The sequence below is a fragment of the Elephantulus edwardii genome, unplaced genomic scaffold, assembly GCF_000299155.1.
Source record: "Elephantulus edwardii isolate Elephantulus edwardi_28Jun2011 unplaced genomic scaffold, EleEdw1.0 scaffold00018, whole genome shotgun sequence".
Taxonomy (NCBI): Eukaryota; Metazoa; Chordata; class Mammalia; order Macroscelidea; family Macroscelididae; genus Elephantulus; species Elephantulus edwardii.
In genome coordinates this window covers 4,240,059-4,265,878 of record NW_006399768.1, presented here as the reverse complement: position 1 = coordinate 4,265,878, position 25,820 = coordinate 4,240,059, and the positions used below count along the sequence as shown (strand labels likewise).

At 38.4% G+C, this 25,820-nt stretch overlaps 1 protein-coding gene across 1 annotated transcript in view; it reads right to left on the bottom strand.

The window, feature by feature from the left end:
* GALNTL6 (UDP-N-acetyl-alpha-D-galactosamine:polypeptide N-acetylgalactosaminyltransferase-like 6) overlaps positions 1-25,820 on the bottom strand; it is a 2,113,891-nt gene that overhangs the window by 116,122 nt on the left and 1,971,949 nt on the right. Inside the window, exon 10 of the mRNA XM_006882210.1 lies at positions 14,149-14,370. Within this exon, the coding sequence (XP_006882272.1) occupies positions 14,149-14,370 (222 nt within the window). The remainder of the gene's footprint in view (positions 1-14,148; positions 14,371-25,820) is intronic.

Genomic DNA, 25,820 nt, shown 5'->3' with positions numbered 1-25,820 from the left:
TGCACTTCCATTTGCTCAATTTCCCCCTAACGTAGACTTCACTCTGAAATAATGTTTTAATTTTTTTCTCTCAATTTCTTCCTGAATGTTCTCAGGTTCTTTTTCAGGTAATTATATCTTTCCAGCCATCTCTTTTCTGAACTTCCCTCTTATTCTTAGTTGTATGCTACTTTCAAATTTGATACTGTTAAGATTCATAGACTCTTGAAATCTTATGCTGCAGTTTCATCTTATTTGTGGCTACGGTTCTAGTATGTTTTCAAAAGATACTTGACGTCTATTTGGCTCATTTTCATCTCCTTTTTAATACCATATCTGATGGCTGATTATAAAGTGGCATCAGGGTTGTATCCTTTCTACATCTCTATTTAATCTGTATTCTAAGGTGATTTGAGGAGCTGGATCAACCTTGGACACAGCCTTGCTTGCTGAAAACGAGGAAGACTTAAAGCACTTGCTGAAGGAGATTAAAAACTCCAGCCTTCAATATGAGTTGCATCTGAATGTCAAGAAAACAAAAATCCTAGCCACTGGAATAAGAGGCAATATCATGTAGATGGAAAAAAGATTGAAGTTATCAATGATTTCATCTTACTTACATCTACAATCAATACACTTGGTATTAGTTGGGAAATCAGGAGACCTATTTCATTGTAAAAGTCTTTAGTCATGGACATCTCCAAATTATTGAGGAGAAGTGATATTAGTTTAAGGACTAAGCGGTGCCTGATGTAGCCATGATTTTTGTGATCACTTGCTATGTATTTGCGAGCTGAAAAAGGATAACGGAAGAAGAATTGCTGCCTTTGAATTATGGTGTTGTAGAACAGTGCTGAATATCCCATGGACTGCCAAAAGAACAAACAGATATATATTGGAAAAGGTGCAGCCATAGTGCTCCTGAGAGAGATGACACAGCTTTGTCTCACATAATCTGAGCATGTTGCTAGAAGTAAATATTTATTGGAGAGGGACATCATGCTTGGGAAGGTGGAGGGATGATGGAGAGGAAAACCTTCAACTGGGTGGATTGACACAGTGTCTGCAGCAATGTACTTCAGGGTGTCGGAGATTGTGAGAATGGTACAGAATAGGTCAAGGATCAGAAATCTTGTTCTTAGGGTCGTACTCAGTGCCATTTAACAACAACAATTTTTAAATGAAGTAGGGTTTTTTGTTGTTGTTGTTTTTGAATTGGTTTTTCTGTTTTTTTTTTTCTTTTACTGTTAGAAATTTCCTTTGCAGGCTTTCCCCCCTGCTGTTATTGTGAAATATTTAAAAGTATGATCTCTTTAGATAGTCGCACCTCTGTCTCTCAGGACTGAGCTTGATTCAAAAAAAAAAAAGGGAAAAAAAAAATCTTGTCTTGAACTCTGTTGTCTAGAGTTCTGAAAGTTTATCCTTCCAAGGCAGCTCTGTTATCTTTTTACATTTAAATGTGTTTGTTGTTCAGTACTTTCTGAGGTCTTTCTCCTCAGAAGCTCGTCTCTGGTATTAGCAGTGTTGTCTCCCTGGGACTCCTCAGTATTCTTGTACAGCTCATTTTTTATTCAACTCTTAGCAGTAGATTCTTGTAGAGTAAGACTGTTTCAGTATGGTTTAAATTCTCATTGCTCCTTCATGGTTCTTCTATGGCTTCTTTGTTCTTGTCTTTGGTTCAGAGTTTGTGAGAATGTCTTAGAATTTCATTAGTAATTGTCAGTCGACTGCCTTAGTAAAATATGTTCTTTCTTTTGAAGTGGGTATTTGTTGTTCTCAGCACACATCTTTTTCTTTTCTCCCAATTTAACATCTCTGCTGGTCGCACATAAAACTTACTGGTGATTAGTGCTCAGTTTACACTAGTCAATACTCTAAGGAGTTATTGGGTGGTGCATGAAGTTATTATGTTTGCTGCTCGCTGGAAAGTTTTCTATTCAATTATCCAGAGGACCTTTGGAAGAAAAATTCGATCTACTTCTGAAAATCAGCCACTGAAATCACAAGGGGTATAGTTCTCTGTCTCACACATGGAGGGAGTTACTGTGAGTTGAATTGAATCAACAGTAAATGTTAAATTCATATTTTGGGAATTTTGAGAATTCCTGTCATTTTTTTCCCCACAGCTAACTGCCATTTTATGGAATATTATGTCCATGATCCACTCTAACACCTTCTGCTGTCGTAAATGTTTTATCTGATCTTTATGATTAAACAAAGACATGCTGGTTAGCATATTCTTGGAACTTAGCATCCCACCCTGTTTTGTAGCATCAATATTACAGAAAATTTCACTTTTTATTTTTTGTATCATTCCTCATGATTTTTCAATATTTACAAGATTATGATAGTATTTGATTGTTAGAACCTGGAACAAATATGTTTACATAATTATGACAAAGAAAAGAAAAAAATAGTTTTAAAGTGTGTGATTGGTTTGGAAAAAGTTGAATCTTGAGAAATATTGATTTCTTAAATCTGTATTTCAGAGAAGACATACAGAGATTTCTTCTTTGGTGTTCTAGTGGGAAGGGGCTTTCTGCCAACTGATCATATCCACCAGCTATTTCATGAAAGAAAGACCAGCAATCTCTTCCCATGAGATTTACTGCCTCTGAAAATCTGCCTGAGAGTCAGAACTGAGTCACTTTTAATTTAATGGTACACAACAACAACTTTTTCCTTTAGAGATGGAAGCTTTTCCTGAAAGGAGGTTGCTATTTTACTTTCTCTTATAATAGACCTAATACTAGGGTATCTCATTCCCAAGAATTTCCCAGAAATTGACCAGCCGTAACCAGTAAGTTGATTTGGCATTAGGGGCTCATGAAAAGTATAACATGTCATCATTGGCATGAGAGCCAAATAATTTTTAATTGTTGATTAGCAAAATCATAGTTTTAGAAATACTAAGCTGGTAACCCGAATTCTTGTATTTTTTAAAATCAACATAGAAATGCAAGCACATTGGAGGAAGAGGGTGGAGGCATTAGGAAAGATCTAATAGGGACTTGAAAGGATGGGTAATAGTAGACAAAGATCAATGGTGATTGATTTTATGAAACTCAATGTTGAATGCTTAGATGAAACACAGTGTGAATGAAGAAATGTGTGAAACACAACACACATAAATTAAACACAGCGTATTCAAATTTTGTAGGCAAACCAATATAAAATAAAAAGAAAGGATGCAAAAGAAATACAAAGAGATAATTGCGAGAAAATCATAAATAGGGAAAGAATTTGACAACTGAAGTACCTAAGTGTCACTTTTCCTACATCCCAAACCAATGCAGAGCTACACTATTCTTTGAGTTGCTTACCAAATTTAAGACAAACTGACTAGCTTTAGGTTGTTAAAGGTCCACCTGCAGCTCCAAGGGTGAAAGATGGGCAATCTCCTTTCCTGTGACTTTTAGCTGGAAATTTGCTGGAAGGTCAGCTGAGAGTTAGTGGCAATGAATGATGAATGATTCCCAATAGGAAGAACTGCTTCTCTTTCAGTTGCGTAGTCACTTTACTCCCCAGAGTTTGGAAAAGGGCAAATCAAGGTCTGATGCTTATAGAATAGGCCAATATAGTGTAAGAACATTTAAAGAAAAGAGTGGCTTTTGGTAAGAAGTTTCACTGCAACCCTAAAGGCTGACAATTTGAATTTGAATAAAAAATGGGCGGTCTCTTCCTGTGTGATTTACTGTCTCTGAAAATTGGTGGGAGGGTCAGCTATTCATTCCTCTGTTCTGACTCAAAGGCATACAAAATCAGGTGCTTGCCTGAAGAAAATGAGAACTGCATTCTAAACCCAGTCATGCTAACATCAGTCTGGATAACCTAGAAGTAGCTTCCTGAACTGTCTCATTTTCATTTTATTTCAGGAACTCAAGAATATTATCTTATCCTTCTCCTTATCCCACCCCAGGCTTATTCTTGTTCTTCACCAAGATGTGGGTGATAACTAGATCTTAAATACAAGCTGACAGCAGTTATCACTACAGAGGTTCCTCTTAGCTACCGAGACATTTTGTTAAAGAATGGTTGGAATAGGAGTTGCCTTAAATCCATACTTAGAAATTGAAATTTCTTTGTATTTACATTTCTACCAATTCTCTGAGACTGTGGATTGGAAATATTACTATGATACTCGAATTATCTTTCTTTTGTACTGTTCTCAGAATAGAAAACAACTAATTTTTACTGAAAATTAAACACAAAGATGAATTCATAAACAAATTAACATTCATTTGAAATTTCACTTACTATTGTCATGCAATCACAAAAAGCATATATTTATGTTTGTGTACACATATATAAAAAAAGGAATACCAAAAATAAAAGAAAAAGATGAGTTTTGCATGGCATACTTTTATATACTATATAAAAGAAGAGGAAAATATTCCCAGGAATGGATGGAGCAGATGTGAAGTTGTCTCATTTGCTCAGCTAAGAAAATTGAACTGAAATTATGTTTACCATAAGACACATTAAGTTTGTCTTTGCAGCTCTGTTTCAAGTGTTGAGAACCCAGAAAACATACAGTAAAATCTGGAGGGGTAATACTAATCTTTATGGATTCTTACATTTTCCTAAACCTCATTGAGCTTCAGAGAGATGAATTAGCATATTGTATCAGTATTGCTGCTGTCTGAGAAAATAAATGACACATCAAACCAATGTGAATATGCTCAAAGGGTGACAAATCAACTCTGAATAAGTGTTTAATCTAAAGATCTATTTAAAAGATATATAATACGTACATGATGGTGATAGTTGCTAATGGCTGTGTGGTTGCCAGGAGTAACAGTATGGTTTTACATTGCAATTTTCTCAGTTGCAAGAACAGGGAATGCTGGGAAAGCTGACTGTGGCTCTCCAGTGAGAAAGGGAGGAAGCTCACTCACTGTGTAGAAAGTCCTGGTATTTACCCTCTGCATCAGATGTCAGTAGCATTTTCAAAGAATCCCAAAGAGACAGCCTCCCATCCTGAGATGCTCTTTCAGATAATGCATCTCTGTAGTCCACAGGGAGTTGTGCTGCTAACCCAAAGGCAGTGACTCTCTCTCTGGAGTTTCGAGTCCACCAATGACTTCATGGTAAAAAGATGGACAATCTTCGGTGCAATTTACAGCCCTAGAAACCCAATAGAAGGTCAGCTATGGGTCAGTTCTGACTTGAAAGCAATGAGCTGTGTTTTAAATGTTGGACTTCCTTTCATCTAAACTATATGGAAATGTTTGAAAAGTTGTGTTGGCTGTAACAATACTGGAAGAAAGAAAACAAAACAAAACAGGCTATAAGAAGTTATGGGGAATCAGAAGCCAAAGAGGAAAACAGAATTATTTAGGGTGTCTGCATTTGTAAATGTTTCACAGTTTAGGATGACATTCATCTCGGGGAAAGAATATTTTGAATAGCAGCCTCAATAGTTCAGTATTGAGATGAATTTTTAAAATAAAGACTTTATAAAAGTTTTGCACAACTGCAAGATGACAAATGGATGTGCCAGGATTGGCACATTGAGGACAGAAAGCAGACATTTCTTGAAAGAATTTATGGCACCGGCTAGAAAAGACACGTTTGTCTATTTTACATCTTTTATTCCCTTTTACACATGATATGTAGGATTCTGCAGAACTCTTCTTTTTGGACTATAAAGGAAGACTATAAATGATTCTATCAAATTCATGAATTCTAAGGAGGAGAAAGGGCGAGAAGGTGAAAAGGAAATTCAGGTTCTTTCATTTAGCATCTTGACAGAAAAAGACACACTCCAGATGTGGATGGTTTAAGAATAGATTTCTGCTTTAAACCAGTGTTCTCCTTATCCAATGGAGTGGAAAAGCACAGTCTTTATATTTAAATCACACCAGACAACGTCCAGCACCACATTTCTTTTCTCTGGCTCATCCCTTTTCTTCACCCTATCTCCCACCCTTGAGCATCACAGCATGGAATAACTTCCTAAGAGGACTTTTCTGACAAGGATTCATCTATCTGCGAGGACTTTAATCCCTTCTTGTCTTTTAAGTAGGAGGTTGGCAGGGAGAATTTAGAAATTGCTAGGATAAGAATCTTCATTTTTGGAATTTTTCTCTATTGCTAATTACAGAATATTTAATATCCTATTTGCCTCTCCTGGTAAGCAAAGTTGATCAGAATTGATTAAAGGAGGTTCACTTCTCACAATGTCCTGCTGACCAAGCTCTCACAGGGGTCAAGAATGAATGGCCAAGGCAGGAGTGAAATGGGAACTTGTCCCCTGTGTGGTAAGGTGCAGCGTGGGCCCAGGGTGCTCTGTAGGGCCTCCAGATACACAATGGGACAACAGGGACCTAGGCTCCTCCATTTTTTAGATTACTTTTATTAATTCAGCAAACACTTTTTGAGTACTTACTATATGTCAGACATTTCTGTCAGGGAACAATAGTAGTAGCACAAATTATGAGCAAAATTCTTGTGATTTTAAACTTCGCTTTCCGGTGGATGCAACAGAGGAAAAATAAGAGAAATTAATAAATCTTTAAGATACCATGGAGAAAAACAATGAAGGGAATAAGATTTAAAAGCTTATATTTATGTGTATTTGAGCTGTTACAATTTTAGATGGAGTGACTATAGATGGTCTTAATAAGAAAATACTATTAATATTATTTTGAGTAAGGATCTGAAGGAAGTAAGAAGAGAAACAATAAGAATTTCTGGGGTTGGATGGTTCTAAGTAGAAGGAAAGCAAGTGAGAAGGCGCTGAGGTGGGATTGTGCTTGCTGTATGTGAAGAACAGTGACAAAGCCAAGGCGTTCAGAAAGATACAACACTAAGAACCAAGTAGAGATTGGAAGGGGTGTGTCTTGGAGAGTCAGATAACTTAGGGTCTTCAAAAAACTTTGAAAAGTCTTTTTTGAAAACTCTTTTTTTTTTCTTTTTCCTTCTTTCTTTTTTTTTTTTTTTTTAAGCCAAAGCTCTTTGGCTTTTACTGTGAAAGGGATGCTAGCAACTGGTGGTGCAGTGGATTAAGGGCTGGACTGCTAATGAGAAAGTCAGTAGTTTGAACTCTCCAGCTATTCTGCAGAAGAAAGATGATGCTGTCTGCTTCAATAAAGACTTGTATCTTTGCTAACACCATGGGGCAGCTCTATGCTGTCCTTTAGGGACCCCTTATGTGATTTAGGTTTGTTTTGTTTTGTTGTTGTTGTTGTTTTTACATTTTTTTACATTTTTACATTTTTGGCAAGAATAATCAGCAAGAGGGGAGGGCAGAAGCAGGGAAATCTGTTAAAAGACAAGTGCAACAATTCAGCTGAATGTGTCAGGGAAAAGAGTGGCAGTTTATAGACTGTTTATGGCCTGTGGCAGATTCTTGACAAATTAGCGTTCCAACTGCCAGAGCCCAAAATTGCCTGAGCACACGTCATTATTTACCCAGAAACAGGTTGGCACAGAGAAGCAGGTAGAACACTGTTCCAAGTACAAGTGCATAAAATGGCAAGTTACCATGCTGGTTGGCACGCATCTCCCATAAAGCATTCTCGTGTTTATGTTGATGGAGGGTTGTGGTTCCTTTCTAGCACTGCTTAAAAAACCATATGGTCAGCATTCTTCTTTTTATTTCTTGTTAAAACAGCAATTGACCTATTGTATGTATTGAAGAGATTTGCCCACTTAAAGGTTATAGCAAGTTGAAAAGCCCTCTCATATACTGATTGGATCTTGGAATAGAGAAAGAACATTAATGGAAAACTGGTGAAATGTGAATGAACTCTATAGTGTAGTTAAAAGGACTCTACTGTTGTTCATTAGTACATGTGTCATGGTTATGCAAGATATGAACATTAGATGAAGTCAAATGAAGAGACCATGTGAATTTTACATAATATTTTTGGAATCTTTCTATGAATTTTAAATTATTTTAAAATGGTTAAAATGACTCTAAAATAGAAGTTTATTTAAAACAGTCGTATCAAAGAGAAAAGAAAATATGTGAGTATGAAAACTCCTTTTAGAAAAGAGTATTTTTTCCCATGGATTCAAATGACTCACAAATATATTCTGTACTTTTAGTCATTTTGAATTTATTTATTTATTAGCCAATAAACAGTAAGGAAATGGTTTCTCATTTTCATTATTTCAAATCTGCCACCATCTCTTGTGTAATTGGTCATATGTCACTTTAACCACCTGGAATCTCTACTGCTTGGGAAGGGTAGGGGATGAGATATTGCAAGAGGACAAAACAAAACAGTTTCCATTTAGTCATCTTTGATTGATGGTGACCTCATATGTGCCCTGGTAGACCTGGGCTCTAAAATGTTTATAATATTTAACTTCCCAGAAGTAGATCACCAGGTCTTTTTTTCTGAGATGCTTCTGGATAGGCTCCACCTTCAGATTTCTGGTTAGCATTTTAACGTTTGAATATTATCCAGGGACTCTGGCTAAGAAATAGCTTTATCAGTCCAATCCCTTATCACTTACTGGTTGTCTTCTTTTTTACTTTTTTTCCAACCTTCTAACTATGCCTTCATTCATGCTGTGCATTATGATTTCATGAAATAAATGCAACTAAATGAAGCTGTCCTGCCAACTATATGCCCTTGTTTTCTTTCCTAGTGTTAGTGCAATAAGTAGTTTGGGCAAGTGAAGTGGAAAAATGAGACCACTTGATGTTTGATGTAGTAACTATGTAGGGGAACAAAACATCCAAATGTATATTCATTCCCAAATGTTGTTGTTCTTGTTAGGTGCTGCTGAGTCAGCTACACATAGTGACCCTATGACCCTTACTCTAATCTGAACTATCTTTATGTTTATCATGCTCAAATCTAATTGTAGTTGTCACTGTGTCAATCCATATTGTTGAAGGCCTTCCTTTTTTCCACTGATATGCTACAATGCATTTTTCCAAAGACTTGTCTCTCCTGACAACATACCCGAATGCGTGAATTTCACCATCCTTATCTCTAAGGAGCACTGTAATTGTACTTCCTCCAAGAAAAAATTGTTCTTTTGGCAATCCACGAGATATTCAATATTCTTTACTAACCTCACAATTCAAAGACATCAGTTCTTTTGTCATCCTTATTCACGGTTCAACTTTTCAGATCCATAGGAAGCAATAGAAAATGCTATGGCTTGGTTAAGACACATTTTAAACTGACATCTTTGTTTTAAAGCACTTTGATGAGATCCTTGCCAACAGATTTTCCCAAGGCAACACATCTATTGATTTCTTGGATGCTTTTCCCATGTATATTGATTGTGAATCTAAGTTTAAAAAAAATAGTTGGAAACTTCAGTCTTTTTTTCATCTTTTGTGATATTGCGTTAATGGTTGGTTACCCAATGCGGACAGAGAGTGGGGTGGAGCTCCCCAATGAAAACAAGCTTGGAAGGAGGAGTGGCATCCACTTCTGTAATAGCTTGCCTCCGGAAACCCTATGAACCTGGAGAGAGGATGAAAGGCACCCAAGCATTGAGGACTCTCCTTCATAGGGTCGCTATGAGTCGCCTGTGACTCGATGACACTTAACAACAACAACAACAACATTGTGATTTTGCCTATTGGCCTACTGGTGAGGAATTTTGGTTATTTTGTTATTGAGATGGAATCCATATAAAGACTGTAGTCTTTGATTGTCTTCAGTAAGTGCTTCAAGTCTACTTCATTTTCTGCAAGTAAAGTTGTGTTATCTGCATAATAAAAGCTATTAATGAGTTTTAACCCAATCTTGATATAATATTCTTATGACTCCAGCTTCTCAAATGATTTGCTTAGCATACGGATTTGAATAGGTGTGGAGACAGGACACAACCCTGACATACACTTTTCGTGAAACCTGCAGTGTTCCTTTGTTCTGTTTGAACAACTGCTTCTTATTCTATATGTAGGTTCCTCATGAGCACAATTAAGTGTTTTGGAATCCTCATTCTCTTTTTTATGACATCAAATATATTTTAATTAATGTACTAGAACAAAATATGCATGAATGATTTACTGGACAATAGAATCAAGCAATATAGTTTGTAAACTTTCCCATAAATCACAATTTAAAATGTAAAATCAAACAAACCAGCAACAGAGATTTCCAGATAGTTATTCACTCTATTAATTGGACAAAACAGAAACTTATATCCCAGGATGTAAGTAACATCCTCAAGGTCATAGACCATATTTAAAGATTATTAACAATATATTTAGTGTTTAATGTCAGCCATAATTTGTTAAGATAAAAAAAAGATATTTCGAAATTATTTAGATAAAAGAAGACCCTTTAGCAGGAAAGGGTTAAACCGATGGCTCCTTGGAGGCAAGGATTCTGAGGCTCCGTCTAACATACTTTGGACATGTTGTAAGGAGGGACCAGTCCCTGGAGAAGGACATCGTGCTCTCGGGAGGGTGGAGGGACAACGCAGGAGAGGAAGGCCCTCTATGAGGTGGATTGATTCAGTGACTGGGATAATCGGGATGGGAGTGTCAGAGACAGTGTGATTGGCACAGGACAGAGTGGAGTTTAGGGCTGTTGTACATAGGGTCGCTATGAGTTGCAAGCAACTCGACGGCACCTAACAACAACAACAACAACAACAACATCATCATAAAGATTGCCTATTGAGCGAATAGTGCAACTACCAATGAACTGCATTATGCCGCTAAAGCTCTTTATTTTTACAAAATGCTAAGTATAAACTTTTGTGAAGATTTGGGAAAATAAACAGCATTTCATCTTTTAAAAATACTGAATACTTGATCTTTGTAGCTTATGCCTTTTCTATAATCTTACAATCTGTTTTAAAGCAAGGTGATCTATGAATACAAGTTGTTGTCTATGCAAGCAAAGGTAGAAAAATGTGACCACTTGCAGCTTGAAGCGGTCACTATGTAGGAAAACAAAGCAGAAACAAAAATGCCAAATAATATATTCCCAAATTATTTGGAGAGAAGATTGATGAGATTTTGATCCACCAGTGAATCTTTCAATGATAATTGTGAGGGTTTTTCCATGTGTTTCTTAATGAATAAGGATTCTTGGTGGTATAATGGTTACCTGTTAGGCTATTAACCAAAAGTTGTTTGGTTTTTACCCTCCTGTTGCTCTACCAGAGAGACATAGGCAGTCTCCTCCTATAAAGATGTACTTCTTAGACATTTAATGAATTGAAATTGATTTTATGTCATTGGGGATTTTGTTTTGTTTTTCAGTTAAGGCATATACTGGAAATAAGAAAGATGCAGATCAAAACCACAATGAGATATCATCTCATTCCCAGCAGCAGTGGCAAAGTTTAGAAGGGCAGCAAGCAATAAATGTTAGGATATGGAGAGCTGTGAACTCTCATACACTATTGGTGGGACTGTAAAATAGTATAACCACTCTGGAAGGCAGTTTGGTGTTTCCTCAAAAAGTTGAACATAGAAATTCATTATGTCTTAGCTATTTCACCGTTTGGAATATGCTGTTGTTGTTATGTGCCATCACGTAGCCTACAATCCATAGTGACCTTATGTACAGTAGCTCTGAACCCTGCACTGTCCTGAGCTGGTCTCACTAATTCTGACAAACCAACCCCTATTGCCCCAGTCACTGCAACAATTGATCTCATCCAGGTTCTTCCTTTCCTGAGGTGTCCCTCCACCCTTCGAAGCATGATGTCCTTCTCCTGGCCATGTGCCCAAAGTATGTGAGAAGAAGATTCAAAATCCTAGCCTTCAAGGAAACTTGGTTTCACCCTCTCCAAGACAGACTTATTTGCTTTCTTGGCAGTCTGTAGTATGTTTAAGACTCCTCCAGCACCACAATTCAGAAGCATTGATTCTTCTTCTGTCATCCTTAGTCATTGTCCATCCACTTTCAAAATATAACAGGCCTTCAAAAATTCTATGTACAGCAGAGCACTTGGCATATACCCCAGGGAAATTAGAACTGAGGCACAAATGGAGATTTATATATCAATGTTCATAGCAGCATTATTCACTATCACATGGAAACAACCCAAATGTCCAGCCACAACTGAATGGATTAAGAAATTGAGGTATATTCACACAATTAAATACTATGCAGCACTCAGGAACAATGGTTTTGAAAAATACTACAGAACTAGGGAGAGAGTGGAGAGGACTATTCTAAGTGAACTAACTTAGTCTCATAAGGATAACTACTGCATAAGAGCATTATGACACAATTACAGGGATAACTAGTAAAACATATATGGTGACCCAAGTGGGAAAGGAGTTGGGAGCAGAGGGGTGAGGATGGGTAGGTCAAAACCACAGGGCTGCACAATTTGATGAGTGGAGGTAGGGTGGGTGAAGGAAATGGGAAGGATCTGGCTGGGATCTGAAAAGACAGGGTAATGATGGGCAAGGTCCAATGATGATTAATTTTATGAAACAATGCATGGGAATGATTTTATGAGGTACAATGAGTAGTGAATGAAGAGTAGTGTGAAACCAATGTCTTTGAACTTTGTAAGCAAAAAAATATATAAGAAAACACAGTATAGTGCAATGGATGAACAATCATAATCACAAATTTTTAAATTGGAACTTACAAGCTTACTGAATAATGAATTCCTAAATTTTATAACATGCTAAAAATAAAGCTCTTTTAGGTATTCACTTTAAATTTTCTCTGCTGAAATTGAAGCTCACTGTAGATAGCGACAACTAATATAAGCAGAATAAAATGGTTAATATTCCATGGAAGCTTTAATGAAATTGTTGAGATGTGCCTGATGAGATCAAATGAAAAATGATTGAGACAGTATCAGGGCCACAAACACACACACACACAGTCACCAGAGGATAGAACACACAGTCATGGTCTCCATTCTCTTCTTGAAGCTTGGATTTCTCAGTCTAGGCAGAGAATGGCATTTTCTTCCACCCTCCCAGAAAAACACATTAAGTATATTACACTTGCTAAACACATTTTCAGGGAGAGGGACCTGTCTCAGCTCATCCAAGAAGGCCTGAAGTCCACCGTGGCCACTCCTACTATGCCCCAGGAAACTTTATTCCAGATTTCTGCAGTCACAGCCGCTCTCTAGTTAACAACCTGAGCCTTTCAACACTACAAAACCGAGAATGACGATGAAGAGTTTCTGCCACAGTGCAGGACAGTCAGTGAGCTCTCAGCTTCTGAAAGACTTGGGTACTGGCATGGGGCACTCAGCCGAGGCTGCATTTCCCCCTGATATCCTCTGCTAAAAGCAGATTAAGTTGATAGGATAAAAAAAGTCACCCCATCCGTTTTTAATCTTTGCTTTAGAACATTCTTCTATCAGCAGAAGTCTATAGTAACCAGTATTGAATGGAACTGAACCCAGCACAATGGTGCTTTTATGCCACAAGAGAGAGACTTTTGAATCTAGGAACTGGAGCCATTCAGATCTTTCATTTTAGATCAAAAAGGGAAATCAAACAGAAGCATTGAGAGGTGGCCACGTTGGCAATTATTTAAGGAGCTTAAGCTTAATTATTTAAGGAGCACATTGCTCAGTTCTGAGTATTGTGGGAAGGTATCTATCTCCCTGTGGTTCGACATAACACACCCTGATTAGAAAAAAGCAACCCCCCTACCTCTTCTTGTCCTTGAATGTACAAGCAGAAACAAGGCTGTGCCCAGAGGACTGGCAAAGATGTTTTCATGGACATTTGGTTTACTTGCTTTATGTTGCAGGATGATGGATATTTTAATTTCCTATCATACATTCTTATGGTGATTCCACTAATCTCAAAAGCCAAACTTTTCCAGTTGTATGCAAAAAAAAATCTGAGAAGGCAATACTAGTCAGGCGTTCTGGGATGGGCTATCAAGGCTGAAGACTGAGTGTTCATATCCCACTCCACTCACTTCTTGCCTTCAGTCAAAACTGACTACTAGTTGACCCTAGAGCAGGTTTTCAGAGGCTGTAAATTGCACAGGAGATTACCCATCCATCTCCTGCCTAGTAGCTGGTGGATTTGAACCAGTTGCCTTTGAGTTGCAGAACAACCCTTAATCCACTAGGCCACCACAGCTCCTTTCTTCTATAAAAGAATCTGAGATTCATCTATCAAAAGTTCTACTCAGCAGGAGAAAGGAGTAGAAAGTACCAGCATTCCTTCCCACACCCCAGACAATGAGAGACAAAACACTCTAGTCAAAGCAGGCTTCATGGCAATCCTTTGCTCACCTCCCCCCAGGCGGCAGGTGGGGGCTCCACTGGGGGATAGAACTTGGGCACGTCCCAGGCCACCGCAGCCATGAACCACTTGAAGTCCTTGCATTTGAGTTGCTTGCGCAGCTCCTTCTGGGCCGAGATGTCACCAGTTGAGAGGTGTCTGTACTCAGGCCGCCGCTGGTAAATGTACTCGGCGAATTCGTCCATCCAGGTCTCCGCCACCCGCTTCAGGTTCTAGGCGACAGAAAAGAGGAAATCATTTATTGTATTGTGAGTTCAGTGGATAGTTTTAGTGGCACTAGAAACTTAAAAGAAGCTGAAAATCTTAAGGCAGACTTGGTTATTGCATGACTAACAACCAGAGTTTACGTAAGAGAACCCAACAAGAGGATGCTATGATTAACCTGATTTCACAGTAGTTCTGTTCTGGGCAGAAAGTTCAAGGGCTAATTAAAGTGATATTTTATCAAAGGCACCAGAAATTCAGCTCTGAAATTCTATCAACTTTCCAGTTAAGTCATGGTAATAAAGTTTGGATTTTTTCCACATCTCAAGTCATTGTCGTTGAGACAGAACTGACTTCATAAAGGGTTCCCCCCCACCCAAGGCTTCAAATTGATACGGAAGAGATAGCCCATCATCTTTCTCTTGTGAAGCTGTTAGTGAATTCTACCTACTAGAAAGGCGTTTGGGTTAACAACACAACTCCCTAGGGACTACTATACCACCAGAACTCCCCGATTTTTCACAAAGGGCTAAAGGAACTTGAAGAAGTTTCTGTCAGATATCCTCACTTGTTACGCGATTTCTTACAGAGATCTTGAAAAGATTGAAGGCAAGGAAGCTCTTATTATTTTCTTACAACTACAAAGAGAGAATCCAAACAAAACAAAACAAAACAACACAACCAACCTCTTGTGGTCAAATCAATTCGTACTCATGGTGACCGTGGATGTTTCAGAGTACAACTGTACACAAGGAGTTCCAAGGCTGTGACTTTTTATCTTTTTTAAAAAATTATTAATTTTAATGTACTTTTACAGAGACTTTGGATTTCCATTCATTCCTTGGTGCATTTTTCTCCCTGCCCACCCCAGCCTCTGCCCCAGTTTGCTCTTCTCTTTGAAAAGTAAAAGAAAAATTCTTTCATTGTTATACAATCTCTCCCCCTCCCCCCAAGTCCTTTTTGATCACTAGACTTTTCTTCTGAAGGATCTCTGGAAGGGTCAAACTATCAAACTTTCAGTTAGTATTTGTGCCATTACCTGGTTAATCCCACCCAGAGGATGAGCACAGGATTGGGAATGGAAGGCCTAGGTATTGGGTTCAATTGCAATTGAACTGAATTGTTCCTTTGGTCTTGAGAAGGACCTAGCTTCTCTGGGCTTAGTTACCCAACCAAATGAGATGACGTGATTTCGGATACTCGTTTATCCCTTAATACTAGGTTTTAGAGAGAACAACTGCGCTTGTCCAGAGGGTCTCAGGTCTGATGCCTACAGAGGATAGTATTGGCTCTGGTTCTTATGTTTTGTTCAAGTGCATGGTTGATGTAAGATTCTACTGAAGATTATCCAAAAACAACTGGAACAGCACATCAGCAGAGAACTGCCAGAAGTCCATGCTGGGTTTAGAAGGGGTTGTGGTACTAGGGATATTGTAGCTGATGTTAGATGGATCTTAGCTGAAAGCAGGGAATACCAGAGGAATGTCTATCTGTGTTTCATTGATTCTGCAAAGGTGTTTGACTGTGTGGATCATAACAAACTGTGGGTGACTCTGAGAAGGGTGGGAATCCCAGAACATTTAATTGTGCTAATGCAAAACCTATAGTTGGACCAAGAGGCAGTCGTCAGAACACAGCAGGGTAACACTGTATGGTTCAAAATTGGGAAGGGTGTGCACCAGGGATGTGTCCTATCTCCATACCTTTTCAACCTGTATGCAGAATAGATTATCCGAGAGGCTGGGCTCTATGAGGAGAAGTGTGGCATCAGGACTGGTGGAAGATCTATCAACAATCTGCATTATGCAGATGACACAACCCTGCTTGCTGAAACTGAGGAGGACCTCATGTGTTTGCTGCATTGGGTCAAGGACTGTAGTCTTCAATATGGATTGAGGCTCAATGTCAAGAAGACAAAGATTCTCAGTACTTGGCCTTTTGGTAGCATCAGGATGGATGGTGAAGAGATTGAGATTGTTCACAGCTTCAGTTTGCTTGGCTCCACAGTCAGCACTCTTGGCACCAGCAGCCAGGAAATCAAAAGACGTATTGCAATGGGAAAGTCTGCTGTTAGGGGCCTCTCTATAGTATTCAAGAGCAACGCTGTCTCTCTGGAGACTAAGGTGCACCTGATACAGGCCATGGTTTTTGCAATCACTTGTTAAGCATCAGAGAGCTGGATAATGACTAGGGAGGATAGAAGGAGAATTGATGCCTTTGAGCTGTGGCGCTGGAGAAGAGTATTTAATGTTCCATGGACTGACAAGAAAATAAACAGATTCATCCTGGAGAAGGTTAAACCAGGCTACTCCTTGGAGGCAAGGATTCTGGGGCTTCGCCTGACATACTTTGGACATGTTGTAAGGAGAGACAGGTCCTTGGAGAGGGACATCATGTTTGGTAGGGTGGAGGGACGGCGCAGGAGGGGAAGACCCTCTATGAGGTGGATTGATTCAGTGACTGGGGTAATCAGGATGGGTGTGTCAGAGGCAAGGCAACTGGCACAGGATAGAGCAGGGTTTAGGGTTGTTGTACATAGGGCTCCTATGAGTCGCAAGCGACTCGACGGCACAGAACAACAACAACAACAACAATAACAACATCTACCTCCAGTGTCTCCTGATGGGTTTCTACTCTCACTGACCTAGTTACATTTCCATCTTTCAAAGTTTCATTTATCCATCACGCTAAAAAAAAAAATTCATTGCTGTCTAGTTGAAATCAACTCATAGTTCCTTTTGGTCCTCCAGGTTGTAGGTAGAAGAGTAGGAGATTGCTCATTTTTCTCCAGAGGTGCTGTTGGTGGATTTTAACTGCCAGAGAAGGGTGATCATTGTATCAGCAGTGCAGTTCCCTGAAGATTATGCCAAATTTATGAAAATTTACCTTCAAATAGTCAATAATATTAGAGTTTTGTTTACATTTAAATTTCCTCTTTGGATATAATGCCACTTTCCCCTTTTTGTACTGCAGTTATTAAATGAAATGAAGTGCTTAGTGTTTACCCATTTTGCTCCTATATGATGAACAAAAATGAATAAGCACAGGAACGTAGCAAAACTTTAAAACAAAGAGACAAATTTAGAAAAAAATGGAATTCCTATGTGGCATAAATGGTTGCATGCTTAACTACCAAGTAAATGGTTGGCAGTTTGGATACATGAAGAGATTTCCTCAGAATACAGGCCTGGAAATATATTTCATGTGATATTACTTTGTACTTTTACTCCATGAGATATTACTTTGCAACATGAGGTTGCCCTGAGTCAGGATCAACTTGATAACTAACATCAATGAAGTTTAGAGGTGTTTGGAATGCTATCAAGGACATCATTAGTTAGAAAACAAGAAGTCATTTATAAAGCAGGGGGTGGGGGCAAAGACCCAGACGAATGTAAAGACTCTGAAACTTGCTCTTGAAGGTAAAGTGAAGAGAAGAAACGATGATGCTAAAGAATGAATGCTAAAGATTTCAAAGGGAAGTTTGAGAAGACACAGTAATGTATTATAATGATATGTGCAAAGACCTGGAGTTAGAGAAGAGAAAGAACAAACACATTCATCATTTCTCAGGATGAAAGATTTAAAGAAAAATATCAAGCTTCAAGCTGTATATTCAATGGTTCTTTGTGGGGAAAATTAAATTACACAGGAAGCATCAAGGGAAGAGAAGGAATTCATAGTCAATCTACTCCAAAGCTGGGCTCTCTGAGCAGGAGTGTGGCATCAGGATTGGAGCAAGACTTAGCAATAATCTGCATTATGCTGAAGACATAACCTTGTTTGCTGAAAGTGAGGATGACTTGAAGTACTTGTTGCAGAAGATCAAGGAATGCAGCCGTCAGTATGGATTACATCTCAATGTCAGGAAAACAAAGATTCTTACTACTGGACTGATAGTTTCATGATGGATGGAGAGGAAGATAGAGACTTTCAACAGCTTCATCTTGCTTGGATCCAAAATTAACACTCTGTACCAGCAGACAGGAAATAAGGAGGTTTCATTCCTCTGAGAAAATCTGCAGTTTCATTGCTCTGAGAAAATCTGACTAAACTGTGTCTGATTCAGACCATGGTCTCTCTGATTACTTGCTATGCATCTGAGATCTGGACCATGAAAAAAGATGACAGAAAAAGCATTGACATCTTTGAGCTGTGGTGTTGGAGAAGAGCACTGACCATCCCATGGATGGCCAAGAGAACAAATATGTTTTGGAGAGTGTGCAGCTGGAGTGCTGTTTGAGGCAAGAATAATGAGACTTCATCTCACATACTTTGGTCATGTTGCCAGAAGGTGTTATTCCTTGGAGAGGGACATGATGTTGGGAAGGGTGGAGGGTCAACGAAGGAGAGGAGAACCCTCAGCCAGGTGGATTGACACAGTGACTGCTGCAATGGGCTCTTGTGTGTCAGGAAGTATGAGAATGGCACAGGATAGAGCAGGGTTCAGATCTTTTGTTCATAGTGTTGCTGTGAGTTGTGCTTGACTTGATGGTACCTAGCAACAACAACAACATACTCAAGAACACTTAATGGTGCTCATGAAAAACCTATATTTGGAGCAGGAAGCAGTAATTAGAACACAGCAAGGAAACACTGCAGGTTCAAGATCAGGAAAGGTGTGCAACAGGGATATATCCTATCTCCATACATTTTCAATCTCTTTGCAGAACAGATGGTTCAGGCGGCTGGACTCTATGAGGAGGAATGTGACATAAAGATTGAAGGAAACTCATCAATAACCTGTGTTATGCAAATGACACAACTTTGCTTGCTGAAACTGAGGAGGACATGAAGCATTTGCTACATTAGGCCAAGCACTGTAGTCTTCAAAATGGATGGAAGCTCAACATCAAGAAGACAAAGATTCTCACCACTGGGCCAATTGACAGCTTTACATTAGACAGAGAGGAGATTATGATTATTAACAACTTCAGCTTGCTTTTTTCCACAATCAATATTCTTGACATCAGTAGTCAGGAAATTAAAAGACTAATTGTACTGGGAAAGTCTGCTATCAGAGACATTTCTAGAGTAATGAGGAGCAACTATATAAGTCTGGAGACTAAGGCGAGCCTGATAAGAGTTTTCCCAACAGCTGGACAATAACTACGGACCATGGAAGAAGAATTGATGCCTTTGAGCTGTGGTGCTTGAGAAGAGTGTGAAACATACTATGGACTGCCAAGAGAACAAACAGGTCCATCCTAGAGAGGGTGAAACCAAGCTGCTTCCTGGAGGCAAGGAATTTGAAGCTCTGGCACATATACTTTGGGCACATGGACAGGAGGGATCAGTCCTTGGAAACAAACATCATCCTAGGAAGGGTGGAAGGACAGCACAGGAGAGGAAGACCCCAGATGAGATGGATTGATTCAGTGACTGGAGAAATGGGATTAGGTCTGTCAGAGATGATGAGATTGGCTCAGGACAGCACAAGTTTCAGAGCTATTATACTAAGGTCGTTATGAGTCATAGATGACTTGATGGCACATAACAACAACAACATACTAAATAAAGTTGGTAGATGTTCAACCATTTCAGAAAGTAAAATATGATTAAGAAACAACAATACTGAAAAAAGAAATCCAAGCTATGCTGCAGGCTTTCACTGAAATGTAAGGATGTAGTAATTGACAGAATATCAATTAGAATGTTTTAAAAAATGGATGAAACTCTGGAATTGGTCGTTTATGTGCGTTTGTTTTTTTTTAGATTTTAATGAAAGTTTGTAGAGAACTTGGATTTCCATTCATGTATGCCAAGAAAGTTTTAAAACAACTACCTAGTAAACCAAGAAGAAGAGATTCATATTTAGGCACTTTAAAGAAAGGTGACACAAAAGGATATAGAAATTATCAAACAATATAATTACTATCACATACAAGTAAAGTTTTGTTGAAGACTCAAATCAAACTCAGAAGAGGATATGAAAAAAGAGATATCATTGTTAATGTTAGATAGGACCTAACTGAAAGCTGACTGTCAGAGTTATTTCCTTGTGTGAGTCATAACAAATCACGGATAACATTGCAAAGAATGAAAATTCCAGAACACTGAATGGTTTTATGAGAAATATGTACATAGACCAAAAGTCAGTCATTCAGACAGAACAAAGGAGTACTGTGTGGTTTTAAATAGGAAAAGGTATGTTTCTGTGTTGTATTCTTTCATCATATTTTTCAGTATGTATGCTGAGCAAATAATACTAGAAACTTCATGTACAGCATGAAGGAAAATATGGTATCAGTATCAGAAGAATACTCAATAAAAAATCTATATGCAGATGACATAATCTTGATTGGTAAAATGGAAGATAACTTGAAACACTTAATGAAAATTAAAGATTTTGGTATAGATTTTGATTTGGTAAGAAAAACCAAAGACCTCACAACTAGACTAATAAATGCTATAATGAGAAACATGAAAAATTAAAGATGGCTAGAATTTAATTTTATGTAGATCTATAAGCAATCACAAAAGCAGCATTCATGAAAGGAAATGATGTGGGAAAATCTTCAACAAAAACCTTTTAAAAGAGCTAAATATCAAAGATAACACTTTTGGGACTGAGGTACAACCAGGAGAGGAAAAAAAAAAGATGAATGAGATCTACTAAAGATTAAATCACTATAGGGTGAGGAGAAAACCTACTGACTGGGAAGAAATTTTGGCAATATCATATCAGACAACAATCTCATAAGAAAAGCTCACAGAATACTGCAGGACTCTCACAAGAAAAAGAGTGATAATCCAATCACAAAGTGGAAACGGGGCATGGAAAAACCTTTCAGAGGATGACATTTGGATGGCCAACGGACAAATGAAGAAATGCTCAAAATCACTGACAATAAGAGATGTAAATCAAAACCGCAATGAGACACCAACTTGTTCCATTAGCAGTGGTAAATTTTAACAAGATGTTGTTATGTGCTGTCAATTCTGCAATTCATAATGACCCTAATATACAATAGCTCTGAAGCCTTCCCTGTTCTGAACCAGTCTCACTGACACTGACACACCTACCCCTATTGCCCCTGTTACTGTATCAACCCATCTCATCCAGGGTCTGCTCTCCTACACTGTCCTTGCACCCTTCTGAGCATGATGTCCATCTCTAAAGATTGGTCCCTCCTGGCCACATGCCCCAAGTACCAGCCTCCAAGGAAAAACTTTGTTTCACCTTCTCCAAGACATCTATTTGTTTCTTCGTGGTCCAAAGTATGTACAAGACTCTTCTTCAGTACCACAACTCAAAGGCATCAATTCTTCTGTCATCCTTAGTCATTGTTCAGGTCTCTGATGCATGGCAAATAATTGTGAAGAACGTGACCTGGATCAGGTGGACCTTAGTTTCTAGACTGACATGACTGCTTCTCAGTCCTATTGAGAGGTCCCTGACAGCAGATGTTAGAAAGGATGTGGAGAGATAGGAACTCTCATACACTTTTGGTGGATTGTAAATTGGTGCAACCACTCTGGAAGACATTTCTTTAAAAAACTGAACATAGAAATTCCATATGACTGTGCTATTCCTCTACTAGGAATATAACCCAAGGAAATTAGAAGTGAAAAATGAAAGTACATATTTGTACACCAATGTTCATATGAGTGTTATTCACAATTGTAAGAACATGGGCATAGCCCAAGTGTCCAATCACATTCGACTAGTTTGAGAAATTGTGAGACATTCACACAATGGAATACTAAGCAGCACTCAGGAGCAATGATTTTGAAAATTACTATATAACTTGGGTGAGACTTGAGAACATTATTCCCAGTGAACTAACTCAGCCTTATGGGGACAAATACTGCATAAGACTATGATTGCAAATATAAAAGGATAACTAGTAAAATGTGTATGGGAGCTCAAAGGAGGAAGGGGTAGGGGAAGAGAAGTAAGAATGGGCAAAGTGAGGGGTATTCATCGCACAATTTGGTGGGTGGAGGTAAGGGGTAAAGGAAATGCAAAATATCCAGGGGTATCTGAAAAGACAGGATAACGGTGGGCATAGTTAGATGGTGACTAATTTTATAAAACACAATGTATGGTAATGATTGCATGAAACAATGTGAATGAAGCAAAATATAAACACAATGTATATATGAGTCTTTATACAAACCCATAATATAATGTTTTTTCAAAGCTGAATAAACAACTCATTGCTGTCAAATCAGAACTGACTTATTGTTGAACTTCTAGTAAGTCAAAGGTGCAAATCACACAGGAGGAGACCAGAGCAACTGGTGGGTTCAAACCACCAGAAAGGCACGTCTTTGGCTTAGCAGCATAATTTCCTGTGGACTGTGCCACCCTGACTTTCTGCACTCAGGTACATATGCTCTTTCAGACAGTAAGTGTCATAATGTTGTCCCTCTCTCTCTAACTGCTGTCTATTTGAAACAGACTCACAACTGATCCTCCATTGGTTTTCTAAGGATGTAAATCACACGGGAAGAAATCACTCATCTTTATTGAGGAACTGGTGGCTTTGAACTCCCATCAAAGCTCCCTGGCTTTAAGTTAGGAAGAGAATTTTCTTGTTGCAGAGGCCCAGCATCTTGCATGGGCTCCAGTTACATTCCTGTTCATTTGTATACTGCAACTTCTGAATTACTAATGGAAAAAAAATTATGAAACAAATGCTAACAAACTCACGGCTTGTATACGTGGCTATAGATCAAGGCAGCTATTTAGAAGTGAACTCAGCACGCCCTACCTGATGGAACACTGCATATTCTCAAGAAAGGTCAGCTATAGGACTGCCCATTGACTGTCTCCTGGAAGATAACATATGAGTCCTAGGAACCTGAACGTGTTGACATGTAGTGATAGTTTGATCAGATATTTTATAATAACAATATATTCTAGGTGAATGAGCTGTGATGGTGTAATTGGTTACATATTGTCCTTATAACTGAAAGACTGGCAGTTCAAATCCACTAGCTGGGACATATTCATGGGACAAGGATAGTTTCCTCCTTCAAGATACTGCAGCCTTAGAAACCCAGTGGAGGGTTGCCATGACTCAGAATTGATTCCTTGGCAGTGAATATGTTTGTTGGTCCTGGTATGTTTTTGAATATATGAGACCTTATGCCAAGTCATACTAGTTTAACTGAACAAATTTAGCCTACAACGCAATTGTTACTGTGAATGTTTGTTTTTCTTTTGGGAGTTTAGAGTCCAACGCAGATGCATAGGCCTTGAATGCTTATATGGTTGCCCGCACTGCCAATAAAATTCCAGGACACCAAGGCTTAGGAGAGCTTTCTTTGTAGGCAATGTTTTATCTACATTGTCACATACCTTTGCTGAGGAAATTTAAGTGCAAGTTTCTAGGGAAGAGATATCTAGAAATTTTTGCCTGGTTTCTCCTAGACTTTGACCTATATGACCTTGCTGATTTTAGTACATATAATTTTACAATAATGGACATAATAAATTATTACTGTGAGAATAGCAACTTTCCACATCCTATGAGTTCTTTTAGGGAATCACTAAACTTGAGACTGGTCTTTGGGAACCTTAACACAATAGAGAAATAAAGAAGATATTTCTTAAAAATTAATGTTGCTAAAGGGTAGGTTGGATGTTTTCTTAGAATTTTGAAATAGGGATTCTTGTAAGAATACAAAGAGGAACCAGGTAGTTCAGGTGCACTGACTTGGAAATAAGTCAAAGGCACCATGGTAAAAGTTAGCCAGAATAGGTAAAAACAGTAACTGAAAGAGGCAGGAGGTAATATGTTGGCAAATTGTGAGCCATGTTAGAGTAGCTCTAATTAACAGCGACCAGCCTCGCAGATTTGCATTATTAAGCCATTTTTAAATGGAGAAACACAAGTCACAGGGTGGCATAAATTGTTAAGTGTTCAGTCACATTAGATAGGCTGGCAGTTCAAATCCACCCAGAGGTGCTTTGGAAGGAAACTTAACCTCACTGGCGTTGAGTTGGGAGCACCTCTTACCTGACAATTCATTGGGTTTCTGAGGCTGTAAATCACACAAGAGGAGAGAATCCATCTTTTCCTCTCAGAGTTGTTAGTAGATTAGAACCACTAGGAAGGTATGGCCCTTGGGGAAGTAGTGCAACTTCCTGTTGACTAAAGGTTAGAGAACTGCTTCCCAAATATCACAGGCACTGAAATATCTAAAGAGAACAATTCTATTCTGAAGTACATAGAGTTGCCTTAAATTGATTCAATGGCCACTGGTAGCTGTTATATTGCAGATTATGGGATGTTGGTATCTCAAATATCCCACAGGAAGCAGCATGAATGTGGACATATTTCTAGGATAATGTCAAATAATCTAGTCTTTGGTTTTTGTTTTCTTTTTCAGGAGACAGTGCAAGAGAAGTAATGTAAGAATAGAAATGACTATAATTGCTAGTTTGTTCCAAGCCTTGAGTTTTATGTAAGCATTTAAACATAAACAAAATATCCTGACTCTTCTCTAAAGTCCCTGAGGATTAATTAGACATTCTCAAGTATAGATAAATTCTTCTCTGAATGAAATTTCCTAACAGGAGGAAACTTTCTGAAGTGTCAATGATTACAGTCTAGTAATAGCCTTCAAGTATAAACCATCCAGGTGGTTGGTTGAGTAAAATTATTCTGAGATGATACTTTTGAAAATAACAACACATGGTGTTAATTTTGACATTGTAAATACTGGGCTGTTAAACAAAAGATTTGTAAAGAAATTCAGCCAGTTCATTTCTTGACAAAAATGAGGCAAGAAGCTTCTATAAGGATTTAGTCATAGAAATTAATGGTAATTTTATTCTGATCTATAGGGGAACTCTGGTCACTTCTCACATAAGGAGTTGTGCTCCTCACCCCATGGGCCCTTTTATGGGTTTGAAACCATCATTGGTTCCAAGGGAAAAAATAGAGTATCTCTTGTGTGATTTACAACCTCAGAATCCCAATAGAGGACAAGTTATGAGTCGAATCCAACTAGGTAGCAATGAGTTTATGAAGTCGTTATGAGTCAGAATTGAATTCAAGGCAGTAGATTACTCATTAAATGGTGGTGTTATGAGCCATCTTATCTACTACAAATCATAGTGACCTTATGGACAATAGACATGAACCCTGTCCTAACCTCGCCATCTTCATCATATTTTATATACTTGGCCCACTGCTACAGTCACTGTGTCAATCCATCTGGTTGAGGGGCTCTCTCTTTACTGAACCTCCTTCTTTCCAAGCATGATGTCCCTTTCCAAGGAATAGCTTCTCGTAACAACATGCCCAAAGTATATGAGATGAACCTTTGTCAGCTTCGCCATCAAGGAATACTTTGGCTGCACTTTCTCCACAATATATCTGTTTGTCCTTTTGGCACTTCATGGGATATTCAGTATGCCAATACCACAATGATCAAATGTTCTGAGATTCCCATTTTTCTCAGAGTCAGCCACAGTTTGTTATGATCCACACAGTCAAAC